This window comes from Lepidochelys kempii, chromosome 1, assembly GCF_965140265.1.
Source record: "Lepidochelys kempii isolate rLepKem1 chromosome 1, rLepKem1.hap2, whole genome shotgun sequence".
In the NCBI taxonomy this organism is placed as follows: domain Eukaryota; kingdom Metazoa; phylum Chordata; order Testudines; family Cheloniidae; genus Lepidochelys; species Lepidochelys kempii.
In genome coordinates this window covers 220,192,623-220,209,949 of record NC_133256.1, presented here as the reverse complement: position 1 = coordinate 220,209,949, position 17,327 = coordinate 220,192,623, and the positions used below count along the sequence as shown (strand labels likewise).

The 17,327-nt window shown below is 41.7% G+C and overlaps 1 protein-coding gene across 8 annotated transcripts in view; it reads left to right on the top strand.

Annotated features, from left to right (window-relative positions):
* Positions 1–17,327, top strand: part of ANO2 (anoctamin 2) — a 283,307-nt gene that overhangs the window by 153,422 nt on the left and 112,558 nt on the right. For all 8 annotated transcript variants that reach the window (XR_012155321.1, XM_073314969.1, XM_073314959.1 and 5 more), the window contains one exon: positions 4,789–4,872. Coding sequence is in view for 7 of the 8 variants with exons in the window: in XM_073314969.1 (XP_073171070.1) it covers positions 4,789–4,872 (84 nt within the window). In the remaining variant the exon portion in view is untranslated. The remainder of the gene's footprint in view (positions 1–4,788; positions 4,873–17,327) is intronic.

The following is a 17,327-nucleotide window of genomic DNA, read 5'->3' as shown; positions in this document are numbered from 1 at the left end:
CAGCTCACTTCATCGGATGTTCTAAGGACTCCTATATGTGGTTCATTTCAAAACCTAAGATTCCAGCTACTAATCTGTGACTATCGACATGTGCTGGATTTGAATTAATGACCAAAAGATAAAAGGCTTTATAGCCTATTACCAATTGTCCATGTAGTTCAGTCCACTACAGTGATAGTACTTATGAACAGCATGTTTCATTTTACCTCATGGGATGCCCTCATCAGAATCTTCTAATTCAGTGGTTCTCAACCAGGGATCTGGGGCCCTCTGGGGAGCCGTGAGCTGGTTTCAGGGGGCCGCCACTCATGGCTGGTGTTAGACTCACTAGGGCCCAGGGCAGAAAGCTGAAGCCTCGTCATGCAGGACTGCAGCCTGGGGTCCTGAGCTTCAGCACCTGGGGCTGAAGCTGAAGCCTGAGCAACTTAGTCTCACGGTGCCCCTTGTGGCGTGGGCCCCTGGGCAATTGCCCTGCTTCCTACCCCTTAATGCCAGCCGTAGCTTTTATATGGATAAAAACAATTGTTGTGGTACGGGTGGGCCATGGCATTTTTATAGCATGTTGAGGGGGCCTCAGAAGGGAAAGGATTGAGAACCCCTGTTCTAATTTAAGGCCATGATTTTAAAAACCAGCCTCTCAACTTACACCCCTAAAAAACTATGGGTGCAGTGTTGTGGGAGCAGACAATGGCATGTAGGCGTCCAACTGCTCGAATGGTAAACTAGAAGTAAAAATGCAATAATTTGAAGCTGTAAATATATATAGGTACAAAATGGGCTGCCTAATTGAGAGCCCTTTTAAAAATGTCCTATAATATGTATATGAGCCCTTTATTTTGTTTTGACTTTCACTTTAGATTAGTGTTTGCTTTGGAATGAGTTTGGTAGGGTAGTTCCTTCCTGTTCCCACAGTGGCTTCTATTTTCTACCCTTCCATTTATGCTGCTAGCGATATGTAACATGAGGTTGTTATTCAAGTTGTTTTGTTTTGTTTCTTCTGCAAATCAAATTTAATTGCAGTAGAACTCTGGACTAGAAAGACTACAGACATTATTCTCATGGTCCCTTTATATCATCCTGGCAGTGTAAAAGGCCCTTGTAGTTGATTGAAATTCCACTGACAAATTAAGGCATAGCAAAAATGAGAATCTTGCCCCAAACTTTTATTTCCACATCAGCATTCCAAGAAATATAGGTGTTTGAGGCTCATCCTTCATTTGCAATAATGAAATTTCTCACAGTGCAGAGCAGCTGGGTTTTTCTTCCCATTGTTCCAAGTTTCCATCTTCATTTGGGCGGCAGATGGGTCTTCAGAGTTCCCATTTGTGGAACTCCCTCCCTACAGGTGTCTGTCACACTTTCTGCTTGCTTGTATTCAAGGCTTTGGTGTAAGGCCTTTCAGTTCATGCCCAGCATTTCCTTGACCATTTTAACTTTCCCTCCTTATTGCCTTTTTTTATGGAATTATATATTTGTCTTTCTCATTTTTAGTTGATGGTATCACTGGTCTGTTGTTCTGGGACTGTTTTAATTTATATATTTCTGTTTAGTATCCCAGATGTGTTTATGATGGGTGCTTTATACAATTTTTTAATACATCTCTTCCCAAAGATAGGAGAAATTCAAGAAGAGTTCTGTGCCCTCTATACTTCTCTCTAATAGGGCGATTATCTGTGTGCCTTTGATTTGTACAAAGGTTATTTCTTATTCTCATCTATAGCATATTGTGGATAGCTCTTTATTGTATATTTGGGGCAAACCATGGAGCCCTTTCTCAGGGAAAACTCCCACTGACGTCAATGAGAGTTTCGCCCAAGTAAGGACTCCAGGATTTGGCTCTTTGTTTTCGGGATGGGAATTCTCATTTTCCACTCTGAGCATTCATTTGGCCTCACAGTACCTTGGCTCACATGGTTTTCAATAAGTGTCTGGCAGCTGTATTGGCCCACCTCCAGCATCATGGGATTCATATTTATCCCTACATGGACATTTGGCCTTCCTCAAGTCATCAGAACTATTTCTAGTTTATTGTCCTACCTCTAAAAGTCTTCCCACTTTCAGACAAAGAACTTGATTCTGAATCACACTCGTTTTACAATAGTGTAACTCCACTGACTTCAGTGGAGTTATTCCTGTTACATCAGTGTAAATGTGATCAGAATCAGGCTCAAATCTCTAAATGCATGGTATGCGTTGTTTGATGTAAAGGGCTTGTAAATATATATACACACACACACACACTTATTCCAGAAGGTTTTAAGGTCCATTCTATCAGGGATAAGGCAGCTTTGAAAGATTGTATAAAGATATATTAGATTTCCAATCCAGGTGTGGATGCGTGGAATGCAGATGCAGAGACATTGAAAAGTTTTACGTGAACTACAAATGGTTTAATAGCAAAAATAGATATAACAGTTATTAACAAAATAACGTACAAACGAAAAAGAATATTGTTGGGCTTCAAACCAGTCTCTGGAATTCAGTCTTAACTTTAGCATGCATATATATGTATATATATACACACACACACACTCACGCTCAATGTCATCAGGATAAAGGGTGGCTTATTTTCTGGGGATCGTACAGACCAGTAAGGAGCTGTGTCATTGCCTGCCTTGTAACCTTGGGTGCCTTAATGCTTTGCTGGCTCAGATTCCTGACACCCAGAGCCTACCCACAAGCACAAAGTCTCACCCTGGCTTCCACCAGCCTTGTTACTCCTTGCAATTGCACGGTGACTCTAACAGCCCTTCCAGTCCTGAGTCTCCCCAAATCCATCCTTCCCGAGTTCTTAACTACCAGACACTCAGACTTTTCCCTTCTGTTTTGTTAGCCCCTTCAATACCAGTTCACTTTGGCACACGCACGCCACACAGTTTGCACAACAGAGACCTGCTTGGGGAAAAATAGACAAAAGGTTTATTTAATAGAAAAGCCACAGCTTCAAAGATAAAATTGTAGGGGAGAGCAAAAATATACAAGTTAAACAGTAAATAAACATAAAGACGCGACCTTGGGCTTTACAGTTCTGTATAAGATAAAATTACTTTTCTAATACAAGTTACCTATTGCCTTTGAACAGTTTCCCAGTATACACCTAACTCTGATGGTGGTGGAGAGAGATCCAGTGTTTCATGGATAATTTACTGCCTAGGGACTTACCCTCATTTACTGGATGCCTTTCACTTCAAACCCCTTCTATTTAAAGAGGGTTTGCAGGTTCTTTTCTTCAGTCACTATTGATATTCAAAGTGGAGAAATCTCCAGTTGTCTCAATGTCTCTCCATTGACTTAAATGGCCCATCATTGACTTTTTCTAGGTTGTGCTATGGATTGTTACTTGAGTCCGATTTTGTATAAATACCTGGCTTGGGAGATACTTTTCCCTGTCTGATCACTCACTGACCTGCTGTGAGGTAGAGCTGGAGTTTTTAAGCAGTTTTCTATATGCACAAATACATAAATTCATAACCACAGCTTGTATACCCCTCTTATAATAATTAAGAATGTTAAACACTTTCATAAAAGACCTTACTTGACCTACTTCTATAGCACGGCAACATTGTATACAATCAGTTAATACAGCTGCTTATTCTTTGGAGTTCAAAACCTGTTCTCCGTTTGGGGTGTCTGGACCCTGACTGTTACCATGGGCAAGTAGGATTTTGTGAGCAGGCTGGAAAAAATTTTTTTAACAATTTTACAAGGCTTAATGGCATTGCTAGGGGGCACTGTACCCCCTAAAATGGGCATAACTGGATAGTACATGCAAATTGTCAGAGGGGATACTGTTGTGGAGAATGCACACCGCACATTTTAGCGGTAAATATTGGTATGTTTTGGGGGGTTTTTTTAAGTGCTGCACACCTTCCCTCTAGCATCAAGGAAGGTGTTTAGCCTGACATTGCTCTCTGCAAGAGTAATGCCTCTAGCACTCACCACTCAGACCCTACACTTTTGCATTCACTGCACTGTGTTGCCGGTGGGAAATGCCAGTACTTAGCTCTAAAGTATAAGCTGGTATATTAAAAAAGGATCTAAAGGATCCAACCAGCTCTAAACTTCTTTGAGCCTCACCCCACAAAATAGTTGAAATTTTTTCCTTTGAATCAAATCCCAGAATTCCTTGCCAGCCACAAAAGACTGTGGAATGATTCTGAGGCCATTTTGTGGGTCAGGAGCCAAATATGATTGAGAGTTACTGGTCTAGATTACACTGTTTTCAAAGTTTGCTTATATACTGTAGTGTGAATTAGTCAATATGTACAGAATATTGTTTCTTTTCAGTACCCAGCTTTATGGAGAATATTTTTAACTTGTTCTTTTTCCCTTTTCACCATCAAAAATGCACCAGGGAACATGTAAAGATTTGACTAAATTTTCCATTTAGATAAACCTATGAGTGTTTGATCTCAGTTCATTGTGTCTGTGTACCAATTGTGTTTCATGGTTGAACAACTGATGAGGAACTGTTTGAGGAACAACTGAGGAACAACTGATGAGGAACTATAAGGAACTTTGGGGGGAGGGATAGCTCAGTGGTTTGAGCATTGGCCTGCTAAACCCAGGGTTGTGAGTTCAATCCTTGAGGGGGCCTTTTAGGGATCTGGGGCAAAAACTGGGGATTGGCCCTGCTTTGAGCAGGGGGTTGGACTAGATGACCTCCTGAGGTCCCTTCCAACCCTGATATTCTATGTCTCAATGTATTTGTGGTGCTTTTATACTCTGCAGATAATCAGCTTTTAAAACCTTTTGCCACAGACATGATTTTGTTTTGACTTGTTTCAGGAACATCCCAGACCAAAATATGAAACCAAAGTGCGACAGAAAAAACTCAAAAATGAAACCAATAAAAAGGATAATATAGATGAGGTAAGACGCATGGATTTACTTCCACTTTTCATTTGCATTTGGTTTGTGTTTTGTGAACATTTTTATGTCTGTCTCGGTTTGGCTCTGCTGATCAGTTTGCAGAATAGTCTCTTCTGTGCTGTTTGCCTCCTATTCAGCACTCTGAATGTTTTTAGGGCAATCATTGTGCTAGCCCTGTGTGAGGCATCCTGCCTAAGAGGGTGGAGAATGTGTAGTGCAGGGTCTACAGAGGGGGGTGGTGACTGATCATGATCAGTGATGGAATCAATGATCTGGAGTTTGAAACTGTTCCAGAAGGTGAAGTGTACTGCAGTGGGGCACTCCCACAGCATATGTATGAATTTACCACTCTGCCCTTTCAGTGTTTGTCTGCTTAGCCCATTCCTCACTATACAAGGAAGGCTTACTTTGATACTTTTTATTACAGGTAGTATAAAAAAGGCGGGGGGAGGGAGGGCAATATTTTCATTATTTTTTGAAATTTAAAATAAAAGCTAGAAAGAAATTTCACCAAAAAATCAACAGTTTTCCTCTTTTTAAAAATTGAAATAAAAAAACCCCAATCAGCTCTACTTTCTGCATATTCCAAACTGGATTATTGTGAAACTCTTTTTCGGTGAAACTTTAGATAGGGCTCAATCCTGCAAAATACCCATTGAATTACAATGGTGCAGGTTCAGGCATCTAGGGCAGTATTCAGAGGCCCGTTTCCTTAGCAGTCTGACTTGGAGCATATTACACACCACACTGGGTTCCCACTTTTTTCCAGGTACAATCCAAAATATTGCCTATGATCTACAAAGTCTTGTGTGTCATCTTCACTGCTACAGTTAGCTCGAGTTAATACACTTGAGTTACTGCACTTGAGCTAGCCTGGCTTAAGTGAGAGCAATCACACTTCAGAACAACACTAAATTACACAGGCTGTTTTGATTAGCAGCACAGAGTGACTAGATTAGCTGCTGATGCCTTGTTGTAACTTGAGTTGTTGCATTCCCACCGCATGACTAGCTGGAGGTTCAGCATCACTTGAGTTTCAACCCAGCCCCCTGATACCCTAGCTATCTTGAGCTTAAAGCACCAGTTAATTTGAGCTAGAAATTTTTGTATGTGGATGGGATTCAAATTAGGGGTAACACTCAACTTATAACTGTAGCTAACTGGGCTGTGAAGACACACCCTGAGGTATGTCTACTCTGCAGTTGGGAGTGTGTTTGCCAGCAGGGGTAGACAGACACACATTAGCTCTGCTCGCCTTAGCACGCTAAAAGTAGCAGTGTAGCTGGGACAGAATGGGCAGCGGCTCGGGCTAGCCACCTGAGCACAAACCCTCCCGGTCCTCGTTGGTGTGTATTCTGGCAGTCAGCCTGAGCCACCACCCCCAGCTACATGGCTATTTTTAATGCGCTAGCTCACGCAGAGCTTGCGCCTGCCTGCCTATCTGCACTGGACAGCATGCTCCTAACAGCATTTTATATGTACTCTTAATGACTGCCTCTTTTCCCATATATGACCTAGTCAATTGAGATCAGTTTGGACTCTCAAGCTGACAAAACTGTCACTTGTGTGGCTGGGGATAAGGAATTCTCAGTGGAGGGCTTTGACTATGGAATCTGCTAGCCCATTGATCTGACCCCGCAGTGTTTGTTGACCTGGCGGAAATGCTCAAACACTCAGCTGTTTACCCAGGTTGTTTTTGTTTGTTTGTTTGTTTTTTCAAGGGGGTGGTTTGGGAAGTTTTGGTTTGCCTGACTAGCTACTCCATTTGTGTTGCGTAACATTGGCTGGCTGACATACTGTGTCACTGGTCTTACTGTAAATGCATCTAGAGCAGTGGTTCTCAAAGCCAGTTTGTCGCTTGTTCAGGGAAAGCCCCTGCCGGGCCGGACCAGTTTGTTTACCTGCCGCATCCACCGGTTCGGCCGATCATGGTTCCCACTGGCCGTGGTTTGCCTTTCCAAGCCAATGGGGGCTGCGGGAAGTGGCGCAGGCCAAGGGACATGCTGGCCGCCCTTTCTGCAGCCTCCATTGGCCTGGAGCGGTGAACCGCGGCCAGTGGGAGCCGCGATCAGCCGAACCTGCGGACGCGGCAGGTAAACAAACCTGTCCAGCCCGGCAGGGGCTTTCCCTGAACAAGCGGCGGACCAGCTTTGAGAACCACTGATCTAGAGAGTTGCAATAGCAGCATCCTGTATATGGAAAAAATAAATAAATGTGTAACTTTTTTACCATTATGAGGTGTGGTTAGCTTTCTCTGGCTGTTTCAGACCTGAAGGCAAGTGCTCATTCCCACTCCCCTCTTGTAAAAGTCTGATTGAGGTCTATTTCCCAGGCATTCATAAATCCCTGAAGACTCCCTGCATTAGACTTTGCTAAATGTAGCTTATATTGTGTATGCCACATGTTACAACTAAGTGAAGGTATTCAGAAACGTGTCCAATCTTGAGATTGAAGGAACCTCTTTACCCTGTTTATATACTGAAAAGAAACAGTGCATGAACTGGAGATAACTCCAGAACTCAGGCCTGGCCGAATAAATTTGATGTTGCAGCATATGAAGGAACTTAACTACCCCCTTTCTCCTGCAGATCATCACTGAGTTCTTGTAGTGTAGCCAATGAGTTATCCAGTCAGATAAAATTAACTGCCACCTAGTGGGCTTTATCCAACAACCATGGAAGTCAGTGGAAAGATTCCCAATGACTTTAATGGGTGTTGGATCTGGCCCAATATGAACAGGGAGTTTTGCCAGACAGGAGCTCAGACACAGAGGATGGGGAGCTTTTCCATTAGGCAACGAGCAGTTTTCTGGGCATCCCTAGTAAGGGATTAAACACTATAATAGGTAAATAAAGGAACTGATGTGCACCTCTCTTGTTTAAAGTAAGTGAACATTGAGAATAAGAGAGTGAGTGATACTGCACAAATTACATTTTTGTTGGGGCTAGGATGAGCAAGGTAGTGAGCCAGCTTAAATGGGGAATGGATAGCCCCCAGCATCAAAGGTTAGAAATAAAATCATTGTAAAAGAAAATGAAGTATAATCAGACTATAAATCAGAGTCTGAGAAGCTACTTAAAGAGCCAGCAGCACACAAATGGGAAGAATTCATTGGAAATTTCACCTAAAGAGATGTGTTTATATATATATATACACACACACAAACACACATACACACACACATTGAGTGCTATTTTACCTATTGCACCAATGTGAGTTCTAAAATTGCTCTTGCTTTTCAGAGAGGAAAGGTGATGCTGGTTTTCATCATCCAGCTGGGTGCCTTTACCTCCTGAGCCCAATCAAGTCAACTTGTTGCTTGGCCATGGTTTCATTTGGACAAACAAAGCCAAGTGTGCCCTTTTCTTTAGTGACAGTCGCATTCTGCTGGGGACATCAGTGTCTCTGTAGCTTGGTGCTTAGCCCATTCAGTAAGGGTTCAACCCTGCAAGGTGTTGATTGCTTCCAGAGAGATGCTGAGCATCCTTTATCTCCCATGGATTGTGAGAGCATTTGTGCCACTGTCACACTGTCTGGAGTGGCTCATGACTGAGAGTGCCAGCCTGAGGTCAGATTCTCAAAAAGCAGGGCAGATACCCCAAACCTGTTGTATGTACTATAATAAGATTTCACCAACCTGGTAACAAGTGTGAGCTCCCAAAGTACTACAGTAGTCTTATAATGAAGTCACAGATGCTTTGGATGCTCCAGGCTATCTTGCCACCCAGATAAGATGGACTATGTGATAAATGGTTACTTACACCAAAAATCAAAACATACTCCAGTTGTTTCCAGTCGCAAGAGACCAGTCACCTACCCCAGATCAGTTTGTACCTTAGATCTCACACCAAAGACAATGCTAGTAGCCAATCCTGTAATAAACTAACTTAAGATTTATTCAGTAGAAAAAAGAAATGAGAGTTTATTTGCAGGTTAAAGCTAACAAGCATGTATACACAAATGAGTTCCAGTCTGTGATTCAAAAGGTGACAGAGTTGTAGTAATCGATCAATTCAAATTGTCTTTCAGGGCTAACCCAGACCAAGCAGCATGGGGATCTCTTTGCTTATGGTTAGGAATCTTTGCCCCTCAGAGTCCAGATAGCAAGAAAGAGATTCAGGTTCTCCTTGTTAGGAATTTTTATCTCTCTCCATTCCAGATACCAGAATTAATGGGATGAGTTCATCAGTAGGCTTCCCCTTCCTGAAGAGAGTTAGGTATTCAATCAATAGGACCTCTCTTCTCTGGTGCCTTCAGTGAGCCATATTGAGTGTGTTACCTTAATTAATGCTTCTTTTCCCATTTGGTGAGTTACACAGTTACAGAGGTTTCAGAGTAGCAGCCGTGTTAGTCTGTATTCGCAAAAAGAAAAGAAGTACTTGTGGCACCTTAGAGACTAACCAATTTATTTGAGCATAAGCTTTCGTAAGCTGTAGCAATGTCTCCCTGCCTTCTAACACGGGGTGCCCTTTACACTGCTGTGCTGCTATAGCCCTCAGTCCCAGACTGCTCAGAAACAGCCTTCAGCATGTCATTCCCCGCTATGTCTATGTGTGTGCTGCAGTCAGCCACACACTGGCTCTTACCAGCCTTGTTTATACTGCAGGGTGACCCGCAACATACTCCCAGTCTTAGATTTCCCCCCAGAAATGTATGTACTGTACTGCCCGGCCCTCTCCAGGACAATACACGCTTATATAAACTCTACCATTTAATTGACAGAAATAACATGCACATGTCCTGTTACCCCAAATGGAATTTTCCAGGCACTTCAATTCAAACACACTGGATTTGATAAAACTATAAAACAAGTTTATTAACTACAGAGAGAGAGATTTTAGATGAGTACAAGTAATGAGGCATAAAAGTCAGAAATGGTTACAAGTAAAATAAAGATCAAACACAACTAGTGTCTAACTTAACAAACTATGTTAAATTCAAAGCAAGGTTTACTCACCACATGCTTTAGCAGATTACTGGCCTCTCCTAATCCAACGCTGCTTCCTCTATCTTTCAGGTGCTGTTTATGTGGTAGGCAGAGAGAAAGAGAGGGGTACTCTTGAGGTGTCTCCCCTTCCTTTTTATAGTCCTCTCTCCACTTTGAGAAGCATTTCCAGCTGGGAGTATAGTGACAGGCAGTCTATATGGAGGGGAACTCCATGCTGTATCTTTGCTAAGATGTATATTTTTTGTCCATGCCCCCTTTTCTGCCAAAGAATGTCCATTTAGCAGGTAATGGCCCATTGGACTTGTTTACACTTGGCTAAGGCATCAGGTTGTTTCTAAGGACCTGGTTTGGCCACTCCCCAGACTTGGAAAATGTGTTGGTAACACCATACAGTGGTATCTTATAACTCTTTATACAATGTTGCCACACACATGTTACCAGGGACAATAATGACCAGCAAATACTGAGTTTTCAAATGATACCTCACAAGGCATACTTTGTACAAAGATTATTATAATAGTGAGCAAGGCGTGAATACAGGGGTACAGTCTGTCACAATGTAATAGGGTTTGCCACTCAGACAGATATGATACTGGTTTGCACAGACAGAGTCACCCCATTGCCATTGCATAGCAAATATTCACAAGTATTCTGACTCCCTGATGGGTGTTGTTATGAACTGTGCTTTCCCCTAGAGCAATTTAGTTCAGTTTGAGAGAGACCAGGTGAATTTTAACCATTTATTGAAAACTACAATAGAATCCTAATATGTGATCCCAGGTTACAGTGCAACAAGTAAAGTAAACAATCTCACTCCCTGCTGGGTGGTTCGGCGAAGCGTACTGGTTGTGGCCAGATGAACCTTCCTCTCTGTTCAGAGTCTGTCACCTCTCCACCACACAGAGAAGCTTTTAGCACACCCTTATATAGCTATGTATGCGCCTTGTGATGGTCACGTGTCATGTACACAGTATGTGCAAAAATACCCCACCACAGTTTTCCCTGCTGCTGAGCCCAAACATGCATTACAACGTTAAACAAAACACACGCTAAAACAGTGATGAAATAAACATTAATAACAAGAAGGGCAAAGGGGCCTCAGCCCAGGGACACAGGGGCGTTTAAGGGTGCAGCCTATATGAGGGCTCTGCAGTCCCCTAACAGTGCTTTTAGTTCCAGAATCCAATAAAAACAGATCAAAACCATTTCTAAAATTATGACCTTAAGGGTAAAATGTTCAAAAGTGCCTATGTCCCATTTTTAAAAATGACTACAGCACTTAGGAGTTTAAAGCACATTGTCTTTCATCAAGACTTAAGCTCCTAAATGTCTGAGTCTCTTCTGAAAATAGGACAGAGGCTCCTGTACAGTTATGCAAAGGGCAGGACCTTTCACTTGCATTTGTTTGCAGGGCTCTTTAATAAATGTGCTCATCCTGCAGCTTTAACCACTTTACCTGCTATCTACCTGCAAATCCATCTCACCGTGGACTACTCTGAAAGTTCCAAACCTCTGAGCCGTTTTCAGTCAGCCGAATTTGTATTTAATCACTTTGCCACAACGATTATTTCCTCTTGCCCTCAAAAATGGCTTTCTCCTCCCTGCACACCTCTCTCCTCAACAAACACCAGGCTACTGTGGTTTGTGGTACAGACTGTACATTTCAGGGCTGGAAATAATCTCTCTAGACCAAGGGAAAGAGGAAATCCCTGGTTCTTTAATGGGACATTCAGCACGTGCATTTAGCTCTGGAAAGTCCTGAGAAACTGGACTTTAAAATGATGAAGTTTTAAATATAGAATAGCTATTTTACATACTTTTAAGAAGGCATATTCTCTCTCCCTCAGGTGCCTGTAAGGTACTCGTGGAGTCACTAGCTCAACAGCTTTAGCACGATGGTTGATGTCAAGACACAGGTTTCCCAGAGGTCTCTAACTCGGTACCTGGGCAAGAAGCCAGGGCACAGGACGTTGTCAGATTGCTAGTGCAGCCCTTCTATCTTTTCTATACTTGTGTCCAGGTAGAGGCCTCTATGAGATTATTGGATCAGCATCTGTAGCTTTCTGGTTTCCTATGAATATCCAGGATTCTATGAGGTCTCTGTCTCAGCACGTCTAGAATGATAATCAAATGCCAAGGCCCAGGTCTCTGTGAAGTCATTAGCTCACCATTGTTAGTGGGCTGGTCTGATGTCAAGACATATCTCTGTGATATCACTGGTCAGCAACTCTAGATTGCTGTTCTTATATTAAGTGACAGATCTCTGGCACCAGTGTTCAGCATCTCTCGCTTGCTTATCTGATGTGAAGCCACAGGTCGCTCGGAAGACTTTAGCTCAGCATCTGTGACTTACTGGGTTAGAGCTTATTTACTCCACTGGTTTAGAATTTATTTAAAAGCAAAGGTCTCTGTAAGGTAGTGGCTTATTTCCAGTATGATCATCCCTCTGTTCCGGTGATGCTTTTCCTGTAAGTTTATTGTAAAGTCCTGAGTTTTTACATCAAAATTTCTATATGTGATGGAATTCCTGCTTGCCTTACTCCCACAGGTAGGCCCACCAACATTCCTGGGGCTACTTGTATGACTAACGTGAGAAAGATTTAGTCATAACATTGCATTGTATTGCAAAAGAAAATCAACACGGGTTACCACCCTCTTGAAGCATAACTTGGAAATGCCTGGTAACAGAGCATCTTTCCAGTACAAAGCTTTCAGTGATTTCTCTGAATATCACAAATTGTGAGTCAGTCCTATGTTATTTGGGTGAATAAAGGTACATTTTCTAAATTTTTGCTATATGTTAGCTGGAAAGGGGAGCAATAAACTCATGGGTGTAAATTCTGTGCGGACAGGCGTAGACAGGTGCTGTTGGATCCTAAACTAAGATTAGACCCTGTGGGCCAAATTCAGTTCCTGCATAAACAGGAGTGACTCCACTGATTTCAATAGGATTCCATCTTCTTAAACCAGGTTTGAATATACTACTTGAAGCACTCTGTTGCTGAAGTCATTAACTCTAATGGGAGTTGGAGGTACTCAACATTGTTAGGATCAGACCTTTAATTAGTAAACATGTGAGTCACTATACCCTAACACCAAATTCTAAATCAGCCTTTATTAAAGTGAGTGATGTAAATTAACATGTTGCAGATGTAATGTATTACTTGCCCAATGGGGATTATAGTATAGAAAATCGCTTTCATGCAAACACTTGTTATAGTATTTAATCTACTGTGATGAACAAAGAACAAGATTTAAGTCTATAATATACTGTATGTTTCAGGCTGTTTTATTATATTTAATAAATATTTTATCAGGTGTATTGAAACTGGGGAAGAAATTGTGAGGGTAGGTAGCTCTTTGTAAAAGATTGGTGTGAAATTTACTATTACAATAATACCCTAAGGTCTTATTGTTTCCAAGGAAAACTCATTTAAAGTTAAAGAAGTTAAAACATTTACACTAAATGCCTCAGGTTAAGCAGCAAACAGTTAGTCATTAGAAATAATTACATGCACTTAAAAAGATAATGATAAGCTCTAAGAGACTGATTTTGAAAACTCTTATGTGCGCAGTCCCATTGTAGTCAGTGGAAATATTTGTGTCAGTAAGGACTTGCTATGTAAGTAAAGGTTTACAGTGACAATCTCGATGTAGTTCTAAATTGGGTAACCAAAAAGGTTTCCTTTTGGTTATGTTGAGAAGACAGATTAAGTGTATAAATGTGTGTGCATGCTTGCATATGGCTCTGCTAATATAATAATGTGGGGAGAGCAGTTGTAATCGGTACAGCAAAACAGTTGATCATTTCTTTGCTATTCTCCATATAGTACCTTTGAAGTTCTTGTTTAGGAACTTTCAGCATCAGTGGTGTGGTTAGAGATTTTTAAGAATAGAACATTCTCAGATTATCATCTCTGTGGAATATTAGAGATTGTTGAAAGATACTTCCCAGGCTCAATGATAAACTTGTCTCTGTATTCATGCAATGTTAAGATTATGAATCTAAATGCACAAAAGTCGGGAAATGAAAAAAATATGCCCTCTTCTGTCAACACACAGATGGACTAGCTCCAACTCCCATTGGAGTCAGTAAAAAGCATCCCATTGATTTCAGGGGGAGAAGGATTAGCTCCTGACTCCTTTTCACATTCTTTTCAATAAGAAGTGTTCAGCTGATCTGGCAAATAAGAAAGTATATGATTGTGCATCATATCTTGCCTATTTGGCAGGAAACCAAATAGCTGATCCCACATATGTCTCAAGGAAAACTTTCTTTATAGCAAAAGAGGACTTGTCTCTTGGTTTGTGTACTTAGAAAAAGGCCTGGGAATAATAACATTTGGCATTCCCTCTTGTTTTTAACTCATCATGTCAAATATGAAAGTGGCATGATGAATTATTGAAATAAATAAAATTGTTAATTCCACTGTTAATTTAAGTGACATGATATTGTAAATAAAGGTTTAACATATATAGTCACAATATAGCATACGTTAGAATGTCATGGAAAATAGTATGTCATCAGTGCCTTTTAGGCATTATAAAAAGGTCAGCACAAAAGACCTTAATCTGTTTTACTTCAGTCTTGACATAGGGAAAACACCCATCAAAGCTTGTATCAGCACTGACGAAAAACTGAGCCTGCAGGCTTGGCGCTATTATATTTTATTAGGAAGTTCTCATTAAGATTAACTAAATAAAAGAATGACTTTAAATCCCTTTACCACCTAGCTACAACTGGGATAATTGGTTGTAAATATTTGTTTGGATAATTGGAGCTGAAAAAGATTTCTGACACACCCATAGTTGCCTTGCCATTAATTGTAGGAAAATGATTTGCTAGGGCTGAGTGGCCCTAACTAGTGACCTTGCTTAGAAAATTCAGTATCGTCCCAATATTTCTTTAATTGGCTGCAGTCTTCTAAGTCTTTTTTTCTGTCTTCTCATTATTGTTAACTTCCTTTTACCAGCATTTGAGTTAGAGACTTATGTCAAATCTGTCCTTTCTCTCCTCTTCTTTTCTACTAGTCCCTTGCACCATTAACAAAGCACAGTTTTTAAATGACAAATATTAAAGGAGTAAACACGAATGAAAATATGAGAATGTATATGCTGATGACAGTTCTTAACCCTTAGGAATCCTTCCTCCTTGTTCCCATTGCTGCAGTTGCTAACTGATTCATTAATTGGATCAAATCACTTATAAAGAACAGCCATGGCTCTGTTCATTCTTACATCAATTTTACACCAGGGTAAACAGAATCAGAACTTAAATCTCCAAAAGACCTTGAGCATTTTCAACATTTTCTTTTTCAAATGTGTAGTGAGTTTTCCTGCTTGGGTATAAATATATAGTCAAAATCCCCTTCCATGTCTGAAAAATCTTAGCAGCAATTTTCACTGAATAAATAAGCTTATTTTACATTTTGCTGACCTGAATCAACACTGCTTTACACCAGTGTTATGCTAATATAACTCCACTGAAATCAAAGGCATTAGAATGATCCTGTTTGTCCTTTCTCAATTCCATTAATTTAAGAGAGCAACTCTCCTGTTCCTTAGCTTCCACTGGAACCCTTGTATTACACTGTTCAAGATACTGCTGCTTCTCTTTACTAAGGAAAGCAGAATGGATTATATATATCATGACCATAAAGGACCTTTTGGGGTTCAGGAAAGTCTGTACCATTCAGTCACAGCACTCTAGTCAGCTCATTATAATAAAATATCATTACAGATATCAAAAAGGCATTTGACTTGGTTGAGTGGGTTACTCTACCCTTGGAGACTGGAAAATCTGGATTTGGGCCAAGTTTTAGAAAATAGGTATCTAATCTTTCTGAACATCCTTCCGCCAACATAAAAATTACTGTTTTTGTCAGAAAGAAAAGGAGTACTTGTGGCACCAGTACTCCTTTTCTTTTTGCGAATACAGACTAACACGGCTGTTACTCTGAAACCTGTTTCTGTCAGAGATAGCTTAGAACTTAAAAGAGAGAGTAGGCAGGATTATTGTTCTTATTTTTTGTGCTAGTCATTAGGATGCCAGTTCAGGAAAACATTCCTTTTCAGGATAGCACTTAAACACGTGCTCAACTTTAATCACATACTGGGATTTAGGCACATAATTAAAGCTAAAGATGTGCTTAATTGTTGTCCTGAATAGGGATGAACTTAAGCACATAGAATCATAGAATTGTAGGATTTGAAGGGTTCTTGAGAGATCTTCTAGTCCAGTCTACTGTGCTAAAGGCAGGACTAAGTATTATCTAGACCACCCCTGACAGGTATTTGTCTAACCTGCTCTTAAAAACCTCCAGTGATGGAGATTCCACAACCTCCCTAGGCAATTTATCCCAGTGCTTAACTACCCTGACAGGAAGTTTTTCCTAATGTCCAACCTAAACCGCCCTTGCTGCAATTTAAGCCCATTGCTACTTGTCCTATCCTCAGAGGTAAAAGAGAACAATTTTTCTCCCTCCTCCTTGTTACAACCTTTTATGTACTTGAAAATTGTTATCATGTCCCACCTCGGTCTTCTCTTCTCCAGACTAAACAAACCCAATTTTTTCAATCTTCCTTCATAGGTCATGTTTTGTCGACCTTTAATCATTTTTGTTGCTCTTCTCTGGACTCTCCAACTACCTTCCCTCTAAGGTGCACGCCTAGGCAGCCGCACAGGAGGGAACGTAGGAGCTGCACAGGCATGGCTCCAGTAATTAGGTGCCTCCTGGACCCTGGAGAGGATGTGGAAGGTGAGGTGGTGGGGGAAATAGGGAGTAGGTGGGGGAAATAGGGAGTAGGTGGAGGTCGGTGGGATCAGGTGGGGGTGGAGACTAACTTTGGGGTGTCCTTCCCAGTCCCAGCTGGGCTGCGTGTGGCAGCCAGGGAGAGATGCAACCCTCTCCCAGCCCCAGCAGCTGCCTCTCTGCAGCCCCAGCTGCGTCAAGGAGGCAGGGAGAGAGGAAAGTCTGACGCTGTCTCTCCCAACCCCAGTTTTTCACCCCAAACCCCTCATTCCCATCCCTACCCCAGAGCCTACACCCCCAACCAGAGCCCATACCCCCTCACCTCAACCCTCTGCCCCAGCCCTGAGCCCCTCATCCCCAGCCCCATCCCAGAGCCCACACCTCCAGCCAGAGCCCTCACCACCCCTGCACCCAAACCCTCTTCCCCAGCCCTGAGCCCCATCTAACACCCCAAACCCCTCATCCCCGGCCCCATCCTAGAGCCTGCACCCCCAGCCAGAGCTCTTACCCCTGCACCTCAACCCTCTGCTCAGCCCTGAGGCCCCCCCACACTTTGAATCCCTTGGCCCCATCCCAGCCAAATGAATTTTATTATGTGCACCAATATGGAGGTGATGTGTCACACATCACCTCCATATTGGTACACATAACAAGATTAATTCCGCACATGAGTGGGAAAATTTAGAGGGAACACTGCTCTCCAATTCATCCACATCTTTGCAAAAATTTGGCACCCAGCTGGAGTATTCTGTCCA